Source organism: Pteropus medius, unplaced genomic scaffold (genome assembly GCF_902729225.1).
Source record: "Pteropus medius unplaced genomic scaffold, Ma_sr-lr_union100, whole genome shotgun sequence".
Classification (NCBI taxonomy): Eukaryota; Metazoa; Chordata; class Mammalia; order Chiroptera; family Pteropodidae; genus Pteropus; species Pteropus medius.
The window spans coordinates 1,027,559-1,050,968 of NW_024355109.1; the positions used below are offsets into that span (position 1 = coordinate 1,027,559).

The following is a 23,410-nucleotide window of genomic DNA, read 5'->3' on the forward strand; positions in this document are numbered from 1 at the left end:
CAATTTATCTCATCTACCCAGAAGAGTTCCCAGTACCTACTAGGGGGAATGAATGATCCTCCTGTTGTGTCTCCTACCACCGTTTACCGAGTGCTTGCTATAGGCAAGTCACTGATAATAATTCTGTATGTGCCTTACTCCCGCTAGCTGCCTCAGTTTTTTGAGGTGGGGAATATAATTATCCTCAATCTCCATTCCAGGAGAGGTAAGGCATCTTCACAAGTTCATCTAGCTAGTCTAGTCAAGAGAACAGGGAACTCTATTTCCAGTCTTCCTGAGGCCAGAGACTGTTCTACAGAGTAGCAGGTCCCAAAAGTTATGAAAAGTCCTTTAAGACACACAAACATCAATGCACTGCTGGACCTTCCTAGAAGTATCAGGCGGAGCCAACATTTAGCCTCATTTTTTTCAGCAGACTCCCTGCTTTTCTCCCGTCCCATTTCCCTTGCAGGATGACAATACCCAGAAAAAAACCCTGACATTCAAGCAAATCATAGCCAGACCTACCATAGCTGCTGTAAGTTGCAGGTTGGGTGCTTCAATGTTTCACATAGAGACATCACTCCATCGTCTTCCAGGAAGTTGGACCCCAGATCGAGAAGGGACAGGGATTTGTTACACAAAAGTGCTTGAGATATGTAGTCACAAGCAACAGAGTTGAGGCAACAGTATGTTAACCTGCAGAGAAAAGGACATACACACTTAATCTGTCAGCCTGCTTAAATTCTATATGGTAATATTTTCATAAAACCACATGCAAAAACTTTGTCATTCTTCATACTCCAAAGTCACTTGAAAAAAATAAGAGAATTAAAATGCGTAACACCTGTGGAAATACAGAAGCAAGAACGTGTAATATGGTGTCCCAAACTGAGAAACAGAATCTCAGATCCACGTCAGAACGTCACCAGCTGGACAACCTTGGACAAAGTCATCCTTTGTCCAAGCACACAGTGTGCTTATTTATTTGGTGGAATGTGCTAGATGACATCCTATTTAACATAATTTTTCTTTCAAAAATATTACTTAAAAATTATGTTCTTTAACTATTATTTAAAAATTAACAATATTTGTGGTTTTGGTGCTTGTATACACGGTATTGGAAATTTGAAAAATAAGGGGAGGCATAAGAGAGAAGTTTCTCTACCTGGTAGCCAACAACTGAATATGACACCTTGAATGTAGCTGGTTTAGTTGACATCATGTTTAATTAAGAGATTTCACATGGAATTCTATGCTTTCCAGCTACCACCAGATAAGCCAGACACCTGGAATTTCACAGCAGATGGTCACACAGGAGAAGGGAACAGAAATTTCCTCTTGGGTGGGGCAGGCAGTGTCCAGCTCACTGTCATCCTCACCCAGCCCTTGCTCACTCCACTTATCTGCCCATTACCCTTCAGGAACACCCATGAATGTGACATCTTACAGGAAGAATACACAAGTCCTTGATAAGCAAACACTACTCACTTGCGATGGGTCTTCCCTTCTAGTGTTCTCATTTTTGAGATCAAACAATAAGCACTTAATTTATACTTTTCTCAATAAAATAAGCATTTTCCAATATTTCGAAGATTTGTCAGTACTTTAATGGTTGCATGCTGTAATCTCCAAAGGCTCACTATGCTATGATCACACATTCTCTGAATATTTCCACATGTATTCTTTCACTTCCCGCCATTTTAAATTATACTAAATTACCATTTTGCATCAAAAAAATTTTATTTGAAGTGCTGAGGTTTACTATTAACAGATATTTCATTTTGGTTTATATACCAACTTACCTTGCAAAAAAAACCAACAAATTAAAACTTCAACCATAGCATAAATTTGCCCATTTTGCAGAATCCAGGCCAAGTGAAGGCTATCTTAAAATTGTACACATTTGTTAAAAAGTGTGTTTTGTTGAACATTTTTGCTTTTTAAATTACTAGTGACATTCTTTAAAAATAAATATAAATTAAAAATTAAAAATGACTAAACATTCTTGCATCTTTGGTAATCTTTCTTTCAATGAATAAAGATTTAAGAGTAAAAGAAAATAATGTTAAATGATGTATTTTAAAGAGCTCTTTTGATAAACACAACTCTTTAATTACCAGTCATTGCATACAGTATAATTCAGCGGTCCCTAACCTTTTTGGCACCAGGGACTGGTGGTCCTATGAGAATCTAATGCCTGATGTTCAATGCCTGGTGGAGCGGAGGCATTGATGTTAGCACTGGGGAGCAGCTGCAAATACAGATGAAGTTTCACTCGCTGGCCCACCACTCACCTCTTGTAGTGCGGCCTGGATTTTTAACAAGCCACGGATAGTACCAGTATGCAGCCCGGGGGTTGGAGACTCCTCTCTAATTCTATTTATTGTATAATGTCAGTTAATAGCTAAATTTTTTATCTTCCAGTATGTCACTTCTTTTGTACCTCCAAAGATGCTTCATACTAATTTTTATAGCTTGAAGTTTTGGGAGTTTTTTCCCTTTTCTTTCTTTTTGAAATAGTTTGGTTTTAGTATTTAATGTTCCTGGTATTTATTGTACTGCTGAATTTCTTTTACAGTCTGAAAAGTCATCTCAGTGACAGTTAGCATCCTCACTCTGTTCTATTTTAAATTCCATGGTGCCTGTGTATGATGCATATGTACATACACATGCATGTACACACAAACAGAAATTTTGCTCCCAGACAACTCATCTGCTTCCACAGGCTTAGGTGTTCTTGTACCTGCTCCCAATTTAAGGCACTGAATCTCTCTGCTTGATTTAACACTGTCTCTCGTGTGCACACTCCACCTTCTCAGCCTTCCCCATGAGCATGTGGTTGTCCTGATAGCTGAGGGGTCCACGAGCACACACCCACCCCTCCCGCCGACTTACAGCAGTGTCTCCAGGGCACAGTGTGGGTGCTTCAGGGCATTACATAGTAACATCACACCGTCATTCATCACGGGGTTTTCTATCAAGGAGAGGAGCTTGAGCCTCTGGTTGCAGACCAGGACAGAGGTGATCTCTCTGCAGGCTTCAACTGTGATGTTGCACTTGCCCAACCTGCATATTAGACATGTGTTGAGGGACATGAGCAGAGGTATCCAATGGCTTGTGCTAAGTTGGCAAACAGAGACAGACTCATAGACGCTAAGAACAAACTGATGGTTGCCAGATAGGAGGGGACTTGAGGGGCTGGATGACAAAGGGGAAGGGATGAAGAAGTACAAATTGGCAGTTACAAAACAGTCACAGAGAGGTAAAGTACAGCACAAGGAATATGGTCAATAATATTATAATAACTGTGTATGGTGCCAGGTGAGTACTAAACTAATCTGGGTGATCAATTCATAAATTATATAAATGTCTAAGCACTATGCTATACACCTGAAACTAATATAATATTGTATGTCAACTGTAACTGAAAAAAAAATTTTTTTGGCTGTGGACCACACCCCAGTTTCTAATCTCACACCTGCCAATCCAATGTCTATGTTCCACACTTTTCAAAAGCACAAACAAAATTAATCTTTGATTGCTTTTCACTGAAGTTAGGAAAATGTCTGAGCCAGTGGTTCTCAACAGGGGTGACTGCTGACCTCGAGAGGACATTTGTCAGTGTGTGGAGACATTTGTGGTGGTCGTGGCTGGGGAGCAGGGTGCTCCTAGCATCCAGTGGGTGGAGGCCAGGGATGCAGCTCAACACCCTACAATGTTGTGGACAGCCCTCCACAACAAAGCATTATCTGGGAACTCAATCAGTCTGATCATCTGATTACTCGTCAATAGTTCTGAGGTTGAAAAACCCCCGGTCTAAGCCCTAATGCAGCTTAAAAGAGCATCTCACAGGCTAGAGCAGGTCTCTCACTTTCTGTGCTGCTGACTTTTGGGGCTGGCTGTTGCAGGAAGCTGAGCAGCACCCTTGGTCTCCCCCCACTAGATGCCTGTAGCATGCTCCCCATGCAATTGTAATCATCAAAAATGTCTTTGGACACTGACGTCTCCCAAGGCACAAAACTACTGTCCATTGAGAACTACTGGCTAGAGAGACCCAGATTTTGAGGCCCTCTCACCCCAATACCAAACAGGACTCAAGAGTACAGCCCCAAAGAGGCAAACCTTCCAGGTATAAAACGTCTACAATTGACTCCTGGTTTCCTAGCTCTGTTACCCTATTCTGAAGCTAACATATAACATATAAAACCCTATGCAAATGGCATAACATGAAGTGGGGCAAAATATTCAGGAATTCTGTAAGTTCCCTCTGAATAGAGAAAGCTAGAACAGAGGAAATTGTGGTGATGTGGAAATTCTCTGAACAATGACTAGGATTCACAGCAATGTTCAAGCAAACTCTTATGCAAGGAACCCTCCTAAATGTTCAAGCAACTCTTATGCAAGGAACCCTCCTCCTTCTCCTGATGCATCTTGATGGGTGCAGCTAACTGGATATGTGTGAATCCAACCATTGTATTTGTGATCGTTCCTGCAAAAAAGAGGCGCTAAGCCAAGAGAGAGAAGAGCATGTTTTCTTGGCGAGTTTAATAAGTTGGTTTTGTTTATTCCTACCTCTATTACTTCCGTTTGTTCTTTCAGCAAAAAAAAAAAAAAAAAAAAATGGATTGAGCCTGTCCAGAAATCACCCAGCCATGGTGGGGTCACCCTGGGTAACTTTTAAGAGGAAGAAAGAATTTGGGGGCCAACTAACCACTTTCTCTTTGGACCATATTTTGCCATCAGGCAGATTAGACAATCACAATTGTGGTCATTGATATGCTTTCTCATTTTACCTTTATAGGAATATCTCCAAGAGGAAGTATTTGGAGTTGTGTTTTGGGCATGGTTGGTCAAAGGCAGAAGCAAGAAGAGTCAGGTTAGGTGTCCATGAGAAGTCAGTCAACTGAGTAACACAGAAGGGACCAATGGGACAACTCTGCTGACAGAACGCCTTGCCCATTAGAATCCATCCCCACCTTACTAGGTGGTCTGCAGATGCTCAGATGGACATTAGGGGAAATCTGGGAGACAAAGGCTGACACGGGAAAGGAAATGGGCCTACTCAAATGCCAAGTCCACTGTCACTCATCACAGACAACCCCAAGACTTACATCAGCTGCTCTACATTGCACATAGGGTGTTTCAGCATCTCACACAGCTGCCGGACTTCTACGGGGGAGAGGCTGGTGCCATGCAGGTTCAGGTATTTCAGATGAGGGTTGTGAAGAACAGCCTTGAAGAAGTCAAGACCATTCCCAAGGCTGGAAGCAAAATTATACCTACAAGAGATGAGATATTGGAACCTATGTGATGAAGCCTAAGCACAAAGCAAGGTACTTTGTACCAAATTCTTCCTACATCCCTGCAGAGGCTTATGAAGCTGTTTTTAGATCTCTGGTTACTCTTGCCTATAAATTATTTTTCTTTGGGATCTTCAGACACCTGACAAGCTCAGAGGCTCCATGGCATGGATCTCTCCTGTTTCCTAGTCCTTCCTATTCTACCCACCACTTCTCACTCTATAATGGAGGGGACCCAAAGTCATCTCTCAAATTCATTGTATTGAATTCTCAGCACCAGGACAGAGACCTCTCAGCACCATATTTGTGCCTCTGTGCATCCCTAAGCTAGCACAGTGCCTCACATTCAGCAGAGATGTACAAAGTTGAATTAATGCTCCAAGCAAGACTGTGTTACCAAAAAAAGAACCAACGTGGAGAAAAGGGAACCCTTGTGCACTGTTGGTAGGAATATAAATTGGCGCAGCATCTATGGAAAACAGTATGGAGGTTCCTCAAAAAATTAAAAATAGAACTACCTTATGACCCATCAATTCACTTATGGGTATTTATCCAAAGAAAACCAAATCACTTATGAGTATTTATCCAAAGAAAACCAAAACACTAATTCAAAAAGACATATGCACCCCTATGTTCACTGCAGTGCTATTTACACAATATCCAAGATATGGAAGCAACCTAAGTGCTCAACAATAGAAAAGTGGATAAAGAAGATGTGGCACGTATATACAATGAAATCCTGATATTTCCTACAACATGGATGGAACTAGAGAGTTTTATGCTAAGTGAAATAATTCAGACAGAGAAATTTAAGTGAGATCATACACTATTTGTCTTTCTCAGACAGAGAAAGACAAATAGTGTATGATCTCACTTAAATGTGGAAACTAAAAAATAAAATGAACAAATGAACAAGGCAGAAACAGACTCACAGAGAACAAACCGATGGTTGCCAGATGAAATCGGGATTGGGGGATTGGGAGAAAAAGGAGAAGGGATTTGAAAAAGATTTTTAGAAATTATATATTTATATATAATTTTTATATTTATATATTTTATATACTTTAATTTTTATTTTTCAATTAGAGTTGATATTCAATGTTATTTTATATTAGTTTCAGATGTACAGCATAGTGGTTAGACAGTTATATAATTTATAAAGTGATTTCCGCAATTATACTCTTATGAATTTATATATTTATATGTGCTTATATTTATATTTATATATACTCATATATTTCTATATGCTTTTATGTATTTCTATTTTTCTATCTTATTTATATATTTATTATTTACATGATTTATAAATACATGCCACACAATCTGTGACTCTCAGTGTCATGACAGCAGACTTGAGCACACCCTGACTTCTCCCCAACCAATCAACTTTGAGAAATGACAGAGACTAAAACAAGTAAATGTTCTGCCATGTTCAAACACCACAGTGGGAATTATGAATAGGAAGAAAGAAAAAATAGAGGAGAATGAACTGACGAGAAAGTGGCAGCCTGGAAGCATTGTGGCCATTCCGGGCAGAGGGGCCCCCTAATTGTGTGGGCAACATCCATGGCACTTCCAGCCCAGATATTGAGGGAACAAAGGGACAGGGTCAGTCACAGTCAGGATGAGATAGGCTGAGCCTGCTAACAAGGAGAAGTGCTACCATAGAAAGACAGGGAATGCCCTTGATAGCCAGAGATCTCTGAGAAATGAGGGCATCAGGACAGCAAGGTCAGGCCCCCCAAGGACTTTGCCACTGAAAACACTGTGATTCACAGGGCAGGCAGCTGCAAAGGACTCGGACTCCAGGCCAGCAAGAGGTCCTGAGTCAGTGGACAGTAGGGTGAGAAGATGACCACTGAGTGAATGTGCAATCAAGACTCATCACCAGTGAAGGATCAACAACCTCAGGGAAAGGAGACAAACTAAGATGAAGTGTTAGTGGGAAATAACTCAAGCAAAGGAAGACAAACACCATGTGATCTCATTTACATGTGGAATCTCAAGAATAAAATAAATGAACAAACAAAACAGAGACAGACTCATAGATACAGAGAACACTTTGATGATTTACAGATTGGGAGGGGGGTTGGGGGACTGGGTGACAAAGGGGGAGGGATAAAGAAGTACAAATTGGCAGTTACAAAATAGTCTTGGGGATGTAATTACAGCACAGAGAATATAGTCAATAATATTATAACTATAGATGGTGCCAGGTAAGTACTAATCAGAGTGATCACTTCATAAATTATATAAATGTCTAACCACTATGCTGTACACCTGAAACTAACATAATATTGAATGTCAACTGCAATTGAAAAATAAATTCTAAAAATTTTTTTTAAACATTCATTAGGCAAAAACCACAATAGAGGCCACATTTGTTTGAATGTACCGCTGGACCAAAATACGCACAGTCTCTAAATCCAAGTGTGACCTCGATTTTCCCCAAATGTGGGTGCTAATCTTAAACAAAACTTAAGCTTTCTTCATGTCAGGGTGACCTTGAAGATTCCTAGCTAATCAGCTGCACACAGGTGAACGGATCCAACAAGACGGCACATACAGTTCTTGTGACCACATGTAGAAGCAAGCAATATATTTTGTTTTTCCTACAAATTTGTATCACGTAATGCTTTCTGAGTTCACTTTTGACATATTAGATTGTAGCTCTGTGTTGACACATTGATTTATCAAGCCAAAAAGCTTAATATTGAATATCAACTATAATTGAAAAATTTTTTAAATAAATTTAATTTTTAAAAAATTACAAAAGGGGAAAATATGAGGAAATTAAGGCTTATGAAAAAGTGATGGCTTATTATTTCTGGAAAAGAACCTAACATTACTCTTATTTCTAGTCATTCTTACTTGTTCATTGAATATTTTAGTTTATTAAAATATTTGTACATATTCAAAGAAATAACATACTAGAAATATAAAAATAAAAAGTTTGGGCACAGCAAAGGAAATCAATGAAAAAGAGAGCCTACTGAGTGGGAGAAGATATTCACCAATGATACATCAGATAAAGGGTTGACATCTAAAATATATAAGGAACTGATACAACTCAATAACAAAAAAAAATAAACAATCCAATCGAAAAATGGGCAGATGACTTGAATAGGCATTTTTTCAAAGAGGACATACAGATGGCCAATAGACATATGAAAAGATGTTCATCCCTAACCACCAGAGAAATGCAAATTAAAACCACAGTGAGATATCACCTCACATCTGTCAGAATGGCTATCATCAATAAATCAACAAACAACCCGTGATAGTGAGGATGTGGAGAAAAGGGAACCTTCATACACTGTTGGTGGAACTACAAATTGGTGCAGCCACTATGAAAAACAGTTTGTAGTTTCTCCAGATAAATTAGAAATAGAACCTAGCAATTGCACTTCTGGGTATTTATCCAAAGAAAATGAAGCACTAATTTGAAAATATATATGCACCTTTATGTTCACTGTAGCATTATTTACAATAGCCAAGATATGGAAGCAACCTAAGTGTCCATCAATTGGCAAATGGATAAAGATGAGGTGGTACATATATATAACAGAATATTACTCAGCCATTAAAAAGGAAATCTTGCCATTTGCGACAACATAGATGGACCTAGAGGGTATTATGCTGAGGGAAATAAGTCAGAAAGAAAAAACATAGCATATGATTTCACGTATATGTGGAATCTAAAGAACAAAATTAACAAACGAACAAAACAGAAACAGACTCATAGATACACAGAACAAACTGGTGGTTGCCAGATGAGAAGGGGTGGAGGGCAGGTGAAAAGGAGAAAGGGAACATAATCAATAATATTGTGTTAAGTTTTCATGGTGACAAATGATTACTAGAATTAGTGAAGCGATCACACTATAAGGTATAGAAACATTGAATCACTATATTGTATACCTGGCACTAATATGATACTGTATACCAACTCTACTTATGTAAATTTTTTTAAAGCCAGAGTAGAGAGAATGAAACTCTGCTTTAAAGAACAGATTGACATCTAACTTACACCAGTTTTTGGAGTCTGCAAATGGGCTGAGCCAGCGCTTTACAGAGGATGGTCTGCGAGGCCTCATCAAAGGTACAGTTGTCCAAATCCAACACCTGGAAGTTCCTGCTGGTGGTGAACACTGAGCAGAGGTCCCTCCAAAAGCACAGCTTCTGGGTGTCACTATGGGAGAACAAACACCATGTTTCTCCAGTCGTGAAATTCAACTCAGGACATGCTCGAAACAGGCAGAACACCATTCCCCAAGTTTCTTCAAGCTGACAGATGCCTAGGGAGAGGTGCAGCCAGGTAAACTGAGTCGACATGGCATGGTGGTTGACAACACAGACCCTGAGGTCACAGCAATGGGATCAATCCTCATTTAAACCACTTATTAGCTACGTGACCTGGGTAAGTTATTCAATTGTATTCTGCCTCTATTTTCTTCTCTTTTAGGCAATAAGTTGATATCTGAACAAAGGTTAGTATTGGGTGATCTATCAGTGAACAGGGAACATTATCAAAAAACATGACCACACAGGTATAAAATAAATAATTCCTTGGGATGTCATGTGCAGCCTGGAACTACAGTTAACAATCCTGTTTTGCTTATTTGAAAGTTGCTAAGAGAATAGATCGTAAAAGTTCTCATAACAAAAAAAAAAAAATTCTGTACCTATGAGTGGTAACAAGTGTTAACTAGACTTATTGTGGTGATCGTTTTGCAGTATACACAAACATCAAATCATTATGTTGTACACCTGACACTGAGATGTTGCATTTCAATTATATTAAAATTAAAAAAAGAAAAACGTGACTGTGAAAAGTGGCATGTATTTGAGAGCCAAAGTTAGAGCTGGTAACCTAAACTTGATGAAGCATACAAGTTAAAATCAGCAAAGAGAAAAAACACACGGAAAAAAAAATCCAGAGGTAATCAGGCAAAAGATCCCAAGAGTCCCTTCCTCATGGAGTCACCAGGATATGCTAAAATGCCATAAGGGCAAGAAAAAAAGGCATAGTCATGGCAACAATAAAAACTGCCTTTCTTTCAATCTCCCCCTTGGCTCCAAGTAGGTAAAACATTTATTTTTGTTTATACAGATGGGGAAACCTCAGATGTCACTGCTCATGGTCACACAGCTAGCAAATTTTATTACAAAGCCATGTTTCTTAAGAGCAAAAGTATAGTGAACCATGAAATACCCAGTGGGGATTGGAATGAGCTACAGGTATGGTATGGGGCAGGGCAGGTATTAATAGATGGACTTACTTTAAGATGGCTCCACAGTCATCTGAAAACACATTTTGTATACACAGGTGAAGTTTCTGCAAATTTTGGCTATGTTTGAGGCAGAATGCAGATACCACCAAATCATCTGTGTTATTGATATAAATGTTAACATCTTCAAAGAAATCCATCACTTGTGTTATAAATTCTTTGTCCTGGGTCTCAAATAAACTGTTGAACAACTCATGGAAACTCACTACGACCTGGTTGGGGTCATCCTGACTCAAACTCTGAAGGCATTCGGTTATTTCCTGCTTTATCTCCTTGGACAGTGGAAAACCAAAGGACGTCTCCAGCATGTTCATTATTTTTTCTGTGGAAAACCCGAACAGGAAGATCCCCGTCTGCAATAGGTAGGTTGGGGCTTGAGTCACAGTTGCTTTTACAAGCTGGGCTACACTTCCGATGGCCGGGTTAGCATTGTCCTGGGGTCGTCTGAACAAATATAACATGGCAGCACAAAACTCTTGGATACACACGTGGACGAAGGTGAAACGATCGCTGTTCCTTTGGAGAAGTCGCAAGTCTACCCACATGAAGGCATCGGGTTCCGATATCCCATTCCTCCTGAGGTCCCCAGAGTGAAACACAAACGTGTCAGTCCAGATGCCGTCTGCAGCCAAGGTGCACAAGCTTTTCAGCTGGGCTCTGCTCTGCTTTGGTGGACAGTTCCCCAGTCCTGATTTGAACACACTGGTAAAAAAGGAAACATACAGAGAAGTGGTGGTTTGGGAGGCAATCCCAAGGTCTTCTCCTCTCTCCAACTGCCATTTCAAACACATACAGACCAACCAGCAGGCGAGGGGATAGTGGCACAAGACAAACAGTGAAACATTGTCTCTCACAAAACTGAAGGCTCTAGAGGCTTTATTCTTCTCCCTGAAGAAATAGGAGAAATATAGTTTCCTATTGTATTCAGAGAGCCCTGGGAGAGCGATGTACTTTGGATGCTGCAACAAGTAAAAAATTTTCTTCATGCCTGTCATTCCCAGTGCGACCAGCAGAGAAGACTCTGGAAGCAATTTTTTCTGCAACAGACTGTTCAGGATAACCTGCATTGGCTGCCGCTGCTTCCAATCACTGCACCAGTTGGTGTTGAGGTCGAGGTCAAATTTCAGTTCCTCGAAGCCATCTATGATGAAAAGGACCTTCTCTGGCTGGGAGAAAATGTCTTCAATTGGCTCTGCAGACCCAGGCCAGTCCCTGGAGAGGAGCCCCACCAAGCTCGTCTCTGTGATACTGTTCATGTCACAGCCATCCAGGAAGAAGACAAATGTGAACTTTTCCCTCCATAAGTTTCCCTCTGCCCACTCCAGCATCACTTTTCTCAGAAGGGTTGTTTTTCCAATTCCTTGAGAACCTTGCAAGACCATGGTGAGGGAATGCTGTCCAGTCTGGCCAGCAGTATATGCAGCACTCAGTTCTTCATATTCGTTCTTCGTGGCTTCAGTGTAGAAATCATCAGGCACTTGAAGGCAGGTTTCCTTTTCCCATATGAGACGAAATTTGTCCTTCATGTGACTTTTATAGGGGTTGAGCTTATCTGAGTTAATGAGGATAGAATCCATGACAATTTAAAAACGCATTAATTCACAATAGCCGAGACAAGAAATGACTGGATAAAGAGGTGGTACATATACACAGTGGAATATTACACAGCCATAAAATATGACGGAATACTGCCATTTGCAACAACATGGATGGATCTTGAGGGTATCATACTAAGTGAAATAAGTCAAACAGAAAAAGACAAGAACCACATGATTTCACTCATGTGTGGGATATGAAACAGAAAGCAACAAACAACACACACAAACTAACTCATAGACACACAACAGTATGGTGGTTTTTCTAGAGAGGAAGGGGGTGAGGGGAGGAGGAAGAGAGTAAAGGGGGTCAAATATAGGATGATGGAAGGACACTAGATTTTAGGTGGTGAGCACACAGTGGAGTGTACAGATGTCATATTACAAAGTTGTACACTTGAGACATATGTTATTAACAAAAGTTACCCCAATACATTTAATCTTTTTTTTAATGCACTTATTTTTTCATACTCATAACAACCCTACAGAGTTACTTAAACACATGAGGAAAGATGTACATCCATGGATGACCAGGCTAATTAACTTAGTTTCATTAGAATCTATCTGAAATCCTGTCCACAGAAGCATCTGACCAAAACCAGAAGCCTATCTCAGAGTTGCAGGCTACACAAAGTGTGGACACTTGGAAATGTGGACATTTGATAATTACATTCCAAACTGAAAGGGGGTAGGGGTGGTCTCTCCCAAGTAAAGAATTGTAAGTGCCACCACGTATGGAGGGTATGCCAGGAATCAGGTCAAAGGGCATCGCTCCTGCTATCGTATCTTGCATCTCCTCAAGAATTCATCAAAATTCACTCAACTCCCACTGAACGAAAAATATTGAGAGTTTATTACTCAGCTAATTTGGACTAGTGAATAAATATTAGGATCAGGGGTTTATCCCATCTCTGACCTGAAACTGTGAGGTCTAGGTGATTCCTACTGTGCCATGCTACTGTAGTTAATTTGAGAAAGGCACCCTTGAACCACCCTTACTATCTACCATCCACGTTCAAGGCAACACATTAGGGGAGGTGCACGAAACTACAAATACAGACAAGGACCTCATCCTGTGCTGAAGAAACGCACATCACAGTAGGAGAGGCATCTCTGCATGTCTTCCAAGCAAAGGGCATTCATTGATAGCTTTGTTCAAGGATGTATGACTAGAAAACAGCCTCGGGATGGAAAGAGAGTTTTTTCCTCTCTGGGACAGAGAAAGATTTGTTTATAAAAACAAAAGAAATTAAGAGATCTCTCTATCTCTCTGTCTGTCTCTCTCTTTCCTTCCAGGAGAAGGGGCAGGGTCATTCACAGTCATGACCTGAGATTGGCATCTCTGGATCCCTCACCTATGACACGGACCTACCATGCACACAGTGTCCACCTGAGCCCTCCTCCACTGTGCCACCAAGAGACTCGGGAACAAGAGGAACCAATGTCAACATCTCATGTTTCCAATTGTGCCATTCTACATCCATCTGGGCATATTATGTCCTTGCAGAACCAGTTTAGCAGAGGGTTGGAGCGGACCTAATGGCGGCTTGTTGCTCTGGAGCTGCCTTAGCGAACAACAGTCCTCACCACTAAGCTAGGTGTCCACACACCAGGAGGCACCCTTTGGTTTATCTATTTCCATGCTGATACTTCAGGGTGATTACAATCCTTCTGAGTCTCAGTTCGCTTATTAGAACAGAAAGTCTCGTCTCACAAATAGATAAAATCAATGAGAGAATAACATGTAAGACTGGTTAAAGCATGCTGCAGCTTTCAATTACTGTCTTAGAGATGAAATTTTTAAAAATGACTTGTCTGACATTTTGTCTCTTCATTTGCCAGGACTTAAAATTCAACTCCTCTTCTTTCTGGGGGAAAATAAAGGAGTATCCTCCCAGAGGAAAGGTATAAATCCCCGATGAGTCAAAAATAACTGGTGTGGAGTCAGATCTGTCCCTTGAAGGGACACTGTTCAGTCCACAGCCTTCCCATTGGCAAATCTCAGAGTCATGGTGAGAATGAAAAGATATTATGCATAAAAAGTGCTTCCTGCATACTATAAGGAAAGAGAGAGACAGAAACACACTATAATTATATCCTAACATTAGGACTCTACCTAGGAATTCTATCTCAGCAGACCTGGTAATGCAGACACTAAGGCCCAAGTCTCTTCCTGTGATAGCACAGACTTGTGTTGGGACAGAAAAATGGGGACACCACTTAGATGACAGTCTGTTTCAGGACACTACCCATCTGCAGTCCATCACTGGCCCATGTATGAGCAGAGTTGGCTTGCAATTCCTCTACTGCCTCCAAGGTTCTCACTGACCCATGACACATTGTCAACAGACAGAAGGGTGGCCATTAGCTTAGTGACAATGTCACCTTCTTTATGACAAGCTCTCAGTGGATCCACCTCCTGCTGTGGCTCCCACCCTTACTTCTGCATCCTACACTTACTTCTTATCTCTTCCTGAGCCTTGGTCCAGAGGTCACACCGATTGATCTGTAGAAACAGGCTCAGTGTCACCTCCCACGCCTGTTTTCCTGGGTAATGCTTGTCCAGAAGTTTTGCTAGATCTTCCCTTGACGCCTTCTTGAGCATGGGCCATGGGATTGGCTTGAGTTCGAATTTCAGAAGTTCTTGCTTGAGGAGCAACTTGAACTTCCAGAACTCTTCCTTTTGGAGCTCTTTCAGGTACCAAAAGAGGCCAATATCAGAAAAAAGAAATTCGGCCATCTTGTCCCAGGATTGTAAGCTGACTCTTCCAGAAAGGGGGAAAAAAAATCTTCAAAAAAAAAAAAAAAAAAGAAAGAAGTGATTCCTGGGGGAGAATGATGTCATTACAGAGTTAAATCACAGCAATTGAAAGTGGCTTCAGCTTACTGATGTCACCCAACTTCTTGCTGAAAACACATCTGGCCAGCTTCATCTGTGGAAGGCACCCCATCCTTCCTCTACATTCCACAGTCATGCATGTGAATTCAGTGCTAGAAACAATGTCATTTACGCTAAGCCAAATGCCAGGGAGAGCGATAACTACCTAAGCCAAATGCCAGGGAGAGCGATAACTACCTAAAACCATAATAAAGCTTTGGGGGGTTATCAGTGGGACAAGGACATTGACCTTGTGTCATTACGGAGCTTCTGTCTAAAGTTCAAAAAGATGGTGTTATTAACGTTCCTTGAAGGACAGTTTCTGGTCTAGCTTGACTAAGTGACAAAGATCTTTAAGAATCAAACACCTTTGTATGTATGGACCAACCACATCTTCTTGATCCAGTCATCTATTGAAAGACACTTAGGTTGTTTCCATGTCTTGGCTATTGTAAATAATGCTACAGTGAACATGGGAGTGCAGATATTTTTACGAATAAATGTCCTCAAATTTTGGGAGTAAATGTCCAAAGGCAATAGGAGGACAAAGTGTAAAGAGGGTCAAATACATGGTAACAGAAAGAGGCTAGACTTGGGGTGGTAAGCACAAATGGAGTACACAGATTATAAAGTATTAAGAAATTGTATACCTGAAATTTATATAATTATTAACCAATGTTATCCCAATACATTTAATTTTTTAAAATATCAAACACCTAAAGCTATGCCTTTGGTGCATGAATGTTTTGATGAATCCCTGAAATGTAGAAAACAGAGCTGTGGTTGGAAAAAAAAGTTCCAAATTTCCAAACAAGTCATCCACGGGCACTCCAGCTTATATCCTGTGGTCCTGGATCTCCATCTCCATGATGGGTCAAGGAAATATTCTTCAAACCATGTGGCTGGTTAGCACACAGAACAAAGAAAAGAGATGAAAAGTGTAGATAGTGTTAATGGCTCCAGAAATTCCAACATCTATCTCACTGAAATCCTCCACCCCACCATATGTATGTATGTATGTATACATACATACAGAGGGAAAGAAATAATTCATAGAAGAAAGCTTTCCATATGCATCTTCAAGATAGAAGACCTTGCCAAGAATTAAGGCATTGAAAAGATAAAAACTCACATCATATTCAGATTCCATAATTCCAAAGATAAAGAAGAAAAGTCTAGGGCAGCTAAGTGTATTATACAACTGTAACATAATAAGAGTCACATTTGTAATTTTAAACTTTTGAGTAGCCACGTTAAAGAATTTAATCCAACAGGGGAAATCAACTTTAATAATATATTATTTCACCCAGTATGTCTAAAGTGTTAATTCAACGTGTAAGCAATATTCAATTTGATGAAATATTTTGCCAGGTTTTTTATACTGTCTTCCAAATTTCAGTGTGCATTTCACACTTAAATACTGTCTCAATTCAGATGCTAAATTTCCATTGGAAATACTCGATCTCTGTTTAAATTTCATAAAATATGTAAGTGAGGAAAGGAAATTCTCATACTCAAGGTATTTCATACATATATAAGCCTCCTGAAAACTGAATTGGGAGTCAGTGATAAAATTAAAATTTGCATTAATTAAAATTAAGAATTCAATTCCTCCATCTCACTGAATACCTTGCAAGGGCTTGACTGCCACACGTGACTACTAGTGGCTACTATTTTAGACAGTGCAAGGTCTAGACTTTCAGAAATGTATGAAGTTTACTAACCAGAAGGGGTGAGAGTCAAATGATTGAATACCATGATATTTCATAACTGCCACACTCTCATTCCCAAACAACGCACTGAGAATCACTTTTTGACAAAAGGATAGGAATCCATTTGTGAGAATCTTTACTGACAATACTGAATGTAAGTCAACATACAAAGAAAAAAGTCTGCAGATATTAAAACAAACTCTTAATGCATCTACAATTAAAGCACAGTAGGCCTCACAAATGAAGAGGCAAGAAGAGTACGAAGTGCGGAATAAACCAAATCACAGACAGACACCTAGTGACTGATAAAGCATGCATTTCAAACCACCAATGCAAAGGCGGACTTTGTGATAACTAGTTCAGGAACCACTCATTGGCTAATTAGAAAGAATGAAAATAAAATTCAAGCCTCACCCCTATACAAGAAAAAAATGCATATAGATCTGTGACCTAAATATAAAACTGAAAAACCTGCAAGTATTAAAGTAGTGTATGAATTCCTGGGTTACCTGGGCGTAGAAAGAATTTCCCAATTATACTTAAAATCCAGATACAGCAAAAGATTTATTTTTTTAAAGGCTCACATGGAGGTACATATATACAATTGAATATTACTTAGCTGTAAAAAAAGAATGAAATATTACCACTTGCAATAACGTAGATGGACCTAGGGTCCATCCACTTACTGTGCTGAGTGAAATAAATTGGACAGAGAAAGACAAATGCCATATGACCTCACTTACATGTGGAATCTAAAAAACAAATTAAACGAACAAACAAAATGAAAACAGACTCATAGATACAGAGAACAAACTAATGGTTGCCAAGTGGGTGGGTGGTTGGGGCTGGGTGTAAAGGGGAAGGGATTAAGAAATACAAACTAGCAGTTACAAAACAATCAGGGAAATAAAGTACAGCACAAGGAATATAGTCAATAATGTTGTAATAACTATGTGGTGCCAGGTGGGGGCATCATTTATAAGGTGTATAAATATCTGGCCACTGCTGTACACCTGAAACTAATATTGAATGTCAACTGTAATTGAAAGGTAAATTTAAAAAGGATATTTTAACAAAATTTTCTTTACAAACACATTAAAAAAGTAATAAGAATCAAGTAGAATTCATTTTAATATGTTTTTATTTAAAAATAAATGAGAAAAATATATATAATTTTAAAACTTACATGTGCATTGTAAATAATATAGATTGATGTCACATGATTAATTCTAGTAAATAAAGTGATAAAGTATTTTCTCTCTGGCCTCCTTCGCTTGGCACTATTTTGTAAGGCTCATCTGTGTTGCTGTCTGAAGCTCTAAGTGGTCCATTGTATTGTCGTATAGTATTCTACTGTTGCAGCTTCTAAGTGCTATGGTTGACTAGCATGTACATATTTTTCTAGCTTTTCTACAACATGAATGATGCTTCTGTGGAGAAGCTTTCCCATGCACGTTGGTGCATTTAAACAGATATCTTGCTGGGTTTATATTTATAGGCTGTAGCCTGTATGGATTGTCATATTTATGACATAATGCCCAACTACTTTCCCTCATGAATAATTTACATTTTCACCAGCATCCTATTAGTTTTTTTGCTCTTCCATGCTGCACATACAGAAGAAAGTCTAAGCCAATGGAAAAGAAGGAAATGACATTAAAATCACACATGATCTTATTCTAGGAGATGGAAGTAAAAAGTGGGGAGAGAACATCAAAGCAAATTTAAGTTTTCTTCTTATTTGGGGGGAATGGCTTCTAATACTATAGAGTATAAAGGGGAAATTAGATTTATTGTAGGTTAATATTTGTAAAGAAACTACAAGTCACCATCATCAATAAAACCCCATATGTCAAAAATTTAATTGTACACCAATGATCATAGCAGTGTTATCACAAGAGCCAAAAGATAGAACCATCCCAACTGTTCATCAAGGGAGAAAGAGATAAAGCAAATGTGGTGTATATGCATGCAATGGAATATTACTCAGCCATAAAAAGGATTAAAATTCTGACACATGCTACCATGGGGAGAAACTTTGAAAACATTATGCTAAGTGAAATAAGCCAGAAAAAAAAGGACAAATCTCATGTGATTTCTCTTATATAAGACACCTAGAATTGTCAAATTCACAGAGACAAAGAATAGAAAATAGAGGTGCTGGGAGCGGGGACGGGAGCTGTTCAGTGGAGAGTGTCAGTTGTGGGAAAAATTCTAGAGAAAATGGTGGTGATGGCTACATAACGATGTAAATATACTTAATGCCACTGTACTCTTAAAAATGGTTAAAATAAGGGGGAAGAGGGTTGGGGGAGGACTAAGAAAGTGAGGGAGTCAAATACATGGTGACAAAGAGAGACTAGACTTTGGGCAGTGAGCATGCAATGCAATAGACAGATGACATCTTATGGAATGGGACACTTGAAACTTATATAATCTTATTAACCAATTGCACCTCGATACTTTAAAAGTGGTTAAAATAGAAACTTTGTTTTACCACAATTTTACCACATTTTACCACATTTTACCACATTTTACCACATTTTACCACATTTTACTACAATTTAAAAACAAAAACAAAAAAACACTTCTGTGTCCTGAGCTTTTTCACTAAACATTCCTTTCTGTTCCTTTTCTAGTTGAAACCTTCTTCTAAACATGGTGTGGGTGTCCTTTGAAGCTCTCCCAAATGCTGGCTGCTGAATCTGGCACCCCTCGCACCACAAGGTACAGAGGTAAGTGGATGCCCTCACCAAAGAGCCCCAGCTCCTCATGGCCCTTCATCAGGCGGCATTAGGCCCTCCAGCCAGCATCTTCTCCTGTTATAGCCATCCTGTCCTTGGCACAATCTGCCTCATCCTCAAACTCACACTACCTGGCTCACTCTCTCCTCTAGGACTTCTGTAGTCACACAAAACCAACATCAACCACAAAGTTACTTACATGTGATTTAGCCTAACATTGGGACCCCCTAGAAACTCTGGAGGATAAAAGGTTAATCTTTAGAAGCCAATCACCCCAATTACCATGAACACCAGCCTGGAACTGCACTCCCCCTACTCACCCATGTGCTCTTCCCTTCCGTGACCACCCCTGGCCCAAATCCCAGTTTCCTTTTGTCTCCCCAATTATGGGAATCTCACAATCAGAATTGAGAGGGCAACCAAGACTAAGGAACAGCAGCCCTTTGACATGTCTCCTTGGTCCTCTGACACTCGAGTCATCTCATTCGGTCACCAATTCAGAGTCCCCTTCTTCCACCTAGTACAGAGTTGGAAACACAGAGGTTTCAAGTGGAGTGCTGAATGCACCATCTCCCCGTGGATTTGAACGCTTTTTAGTACGCCCTTGCCACAGCACAGGAGCAGGACTAGGTGCTGTTGGGACCCCTCTGCCTTGCTCTTTATGCAAGACCTACAGTGAGCACTGAGAGGGGGAATGAAGAAGAAAGAGAAAGTTCCAGAAGAAGACACCCTCACCGGATGCGGCCACTGGTTCTCCAGGCTGGTGCCCATCAAAGAGCAGCTGTGGAGGCCAAGGCTAAGAGGCTGTGCCTGCCCTCCCATTGGCTGGTGTGGCTCTTGATTGGCAAGACTCAGGGAGTGATATGAAACTGTCAGGGCTGTGTCTTCCGCCACAAGTGTAAACAATCTTCCTTCAGATATGGCTTAATGACCCTTCCCAGAATGCTGGTAATAGATCCTCCCAATGTGATGCTCTCTCTGGGCTGCTGTGAGCAGTCCTCTCCCACTACCAATGACAGTGATTTGGAGACTGGCAGTAGGGACCCCTCTTGCCTGATCTGAGTGTCTGACTTTCCTGTCCTCTGAGCGATCTCTTGCATCTTCTCGACATTCACGGCAGTGCCTAGAACCAAGCCTTTGTGGATGAGGAGACCAACGCACATCCTTGGATAACTAGCTCTGGGTGGGAGGACCGAAGTTAGAATTTGCAAATCATGTTTTTGTTTTTGTTTTTTCTTAATTGTGATAGGAACACTTAACATGAGAGTTACACTCTTACCAAAATTTTATGTGTCTGACACAGTGTTGTTAACTAGTAATGATAAGAGAGTTCTAGAACTTACTCATCTTGTGTAAGCAAAAGTTTATACCTGATGAAGTGACCCCTTCCTATCCCCTCCCCTCTCTGCTTCTATTGATTCTCTTAGATACTTCATGTAAGCGGAATCTTGCAGGGTTTGTCCTTCTGTGACTGGTTGTTTCACTTAGAAGAATGTCCTGCAGTTTCATCCGTGTCGTTCCTTCATCTTTAAGGCTGGGTAATATTCCACCAAAGGTGTCTATTAACACCCATTACTCTTATCATGGAACCCTGTGTGAGCTCTGCCCATTATCACTCTGATCACCATCACCTGCCACTGATGTTTTAATTGTCTCCATTAATGGTCTCTAATGTTAACTGGGTGCTAATGATCTAAGAGCCCCATAGCTGAGGGCATTTCCTGCGTGACCCGATTTTCCTCAGCCCTGTGGAGTAGGTAGTATTATTACCCCTTTCAAAGGGACTTGAGCCCATCGGGGTGAAGGCTAGAGCTGAGAACATTCCTACTTCATCAGCCCAAATTTTAACTTTTTGACTGTATTGGATCAACGGGCAGCCGTGGCTTCATGCTGCCTGCTGAGACTGGGCTAAGAAAGTCAGTGGGACTTTTCTCTCCGAGACGTGCGTGTGTGTGTGTGCGCGTGTGTGTGTATGGTCAACCAAAGGTTGCAAGGACCTTGTCAGCTTACAATCTTTTATTTTTCACGTCTACAGCACCTGGTCTTCCTAGGTGGTCTCCCATCCAAGTACTAACCAGGCCCGACCCTGCTTAGCTTCCGAGATCAGACAGGATCAGGTTTGTTTAGGGTAGCATGGACATAGACCCGAGATCCTGATTTTTGGTTAAACCAGAACTCTCTACTGAAATTCTGACCTGACGTCCTCATGCTGCCTTCCTAACCTATCCTTAGCTGGGCCATAGTCACGCGTTAGAGAAAAGTGTCTTGGTTTCCTTTTTTGTGGTCACCTGGTTGCAGATCCAGAATCCAGCATAGAAGGTTAAAGGTGATGTAATGTACCAGATTCTCTGTTGTTTAATATCAAAAATCCAGGCTAGGTCATGATGTCCTTAGACATCAAGAGACATCAGTGATTACTATACTAAGCAGACCTGATATGGGGATAAGTCTGGACCTCTGGAGGGTGTTTCAGAAAATAGGATAGAGGCAGAAAGCCTGCATCAGACAGGTCAAGACCGCCACCTGAGGTGGGGTCAGCTGTGAGCAGACAGCATGAGGGTGCCACCTGGCGGTCAACTGAGAGCTGACCCAAATCAAGTTTTATTACCTCATTTATCAAATGTCAGAAGTGTATGTAGCTGTCACTCACAAAGCAAATCTTATCCAAGCTTTTGATATTTGGGCAATAAAGGCCAAATAAGTAGGAAAATATTTTTAAAAGCCAAACCTCAAATTTCATGTGTATAAATTCTCAGCATGATTTTCTGAATCTGTGTGATACGCCCACATCTCATCTTCCTGGGGTCATCAGAAGTGCCACATCCAACCAAGGTCACATCCATTGTGGAGGGAAAGGAAGTAATTCACAAATGGACAGACGACGTGGCCCAAACAGTCCTTTTTCGTTTTAGCTGGTTTATTACTGCTCATTCCTCAGCCGAAAAAACTCTCCCACATAATTCTTTCCTGAACTCCCCAACTAGGACCAAATTAATGACCCATGTTAACAGATCCTGCCTCACGATAGTTGGTTAATTAGTAAACATTTTTAAAAGACGGAAGAAAGCAATGTGAAATATGAGGCTGAATCATTTTTGAAATTTTGAACTTTGTTTTTTTCTTTCTGTACCACCCAATCGTACTTTCCCAAGTCAACCACTTGGCCACAAATTAGAATTATAAAAAATTTTTTTCTTCCCCACGAGTTTAAGAAAAAAGCCAAGATTATGTCAGGTATCACAAATTGGTAGTCACCAGATGGGAGGGGGATGGAGACTGGGTGACAAAAGTGAGGGGATTGAGAAGCACAAATTGGTAGTTACAAAATAGTCATTGTAGTAACTATGGATAGTGCCAGGTGGATACTAAAGTAATCAGGGTGATCACTTCATAAATTATGTAAATGTCTAACCACTGTGCTATACACCTGAAACTAATATAGTGTTGTATGTTAACTATAAAAAAAGAAAATGCTTTCTGAGATATGCAAACCACAAAAAATGGAATTTCTGATAATGTGATTAATTCTTTACTTGATATCAAATTTTGTGTAAAAACATAACCCAATTTAAAATTCTTAGCTACAGAGTGAAATGGCTGCTGGAAGGATTGTAACTGAGAATCGATGATTTGAAGGTTTGAATTTCTTTATTATATGAACAGTATAAGGTGTTAAAGTTTTTTGTTAACTTTTTCAAATGAAGAGATAAAACTAAAAAAAAAGTAAATAAAAAATAAAATAAAGTTCTTATTTTTTAAATAACATTCTTAAAATTATATGTGTATAATAAAAGAGATTTAAAAGGCCTATTTGGGGCAACTGTTAGAACAAAGGAGATGTGAGCTTGGTGATTCTCAAGTGATGCTGCCATCAATATTTCAATGATTCGAAAAATTATTTAGGCAAA

General features: G+C 40.0%; 1 protein-coding gene and 1 pseudogene across 1 annotated transcript in view; both read right to left on the bottom strand.

Annotated features, from left to right (window-relative positions):
• The window catches only part of NLRP9 (NLR family pyrin domain containing 9), a 30,111-nt gene that overhangs the window by 3,470 nt on the left and 3,231 nt on the right, over positions 1–23,410 (bottom strand). Inside the window, exons 2-7 of the mRNA XM_039857189.1 lie at positions 14,629–14,957; positions 10,565–12,125; positions 9,313–9,474; positions 5,094–5,261; positions 2,878–3,048; positions 508–678 (exon numbers count right to left, since the gene is read on the bottom strand). Coding sequence (XP_039713123.1) covers positions 508–678; positions 2,878–3,048; positions 5,094–5,261; positions 9,313–9,474; positions 10,565–12,125; positions 14,629–14,957 — 2,562 coding nt within the window. The remainder of the gene's footprint in view (positions 1–507; positions 679–2,877; positions 3,049–5,093; positions 5,262–9,312; positions 9,475–10,564; positions 12,126–14,628; positions 14,958–23,410) is intronic.
• On the bottom strand, positions 21,529–21,647 carry LOC120598423 (uncharacterized; annotated as a pseudogene).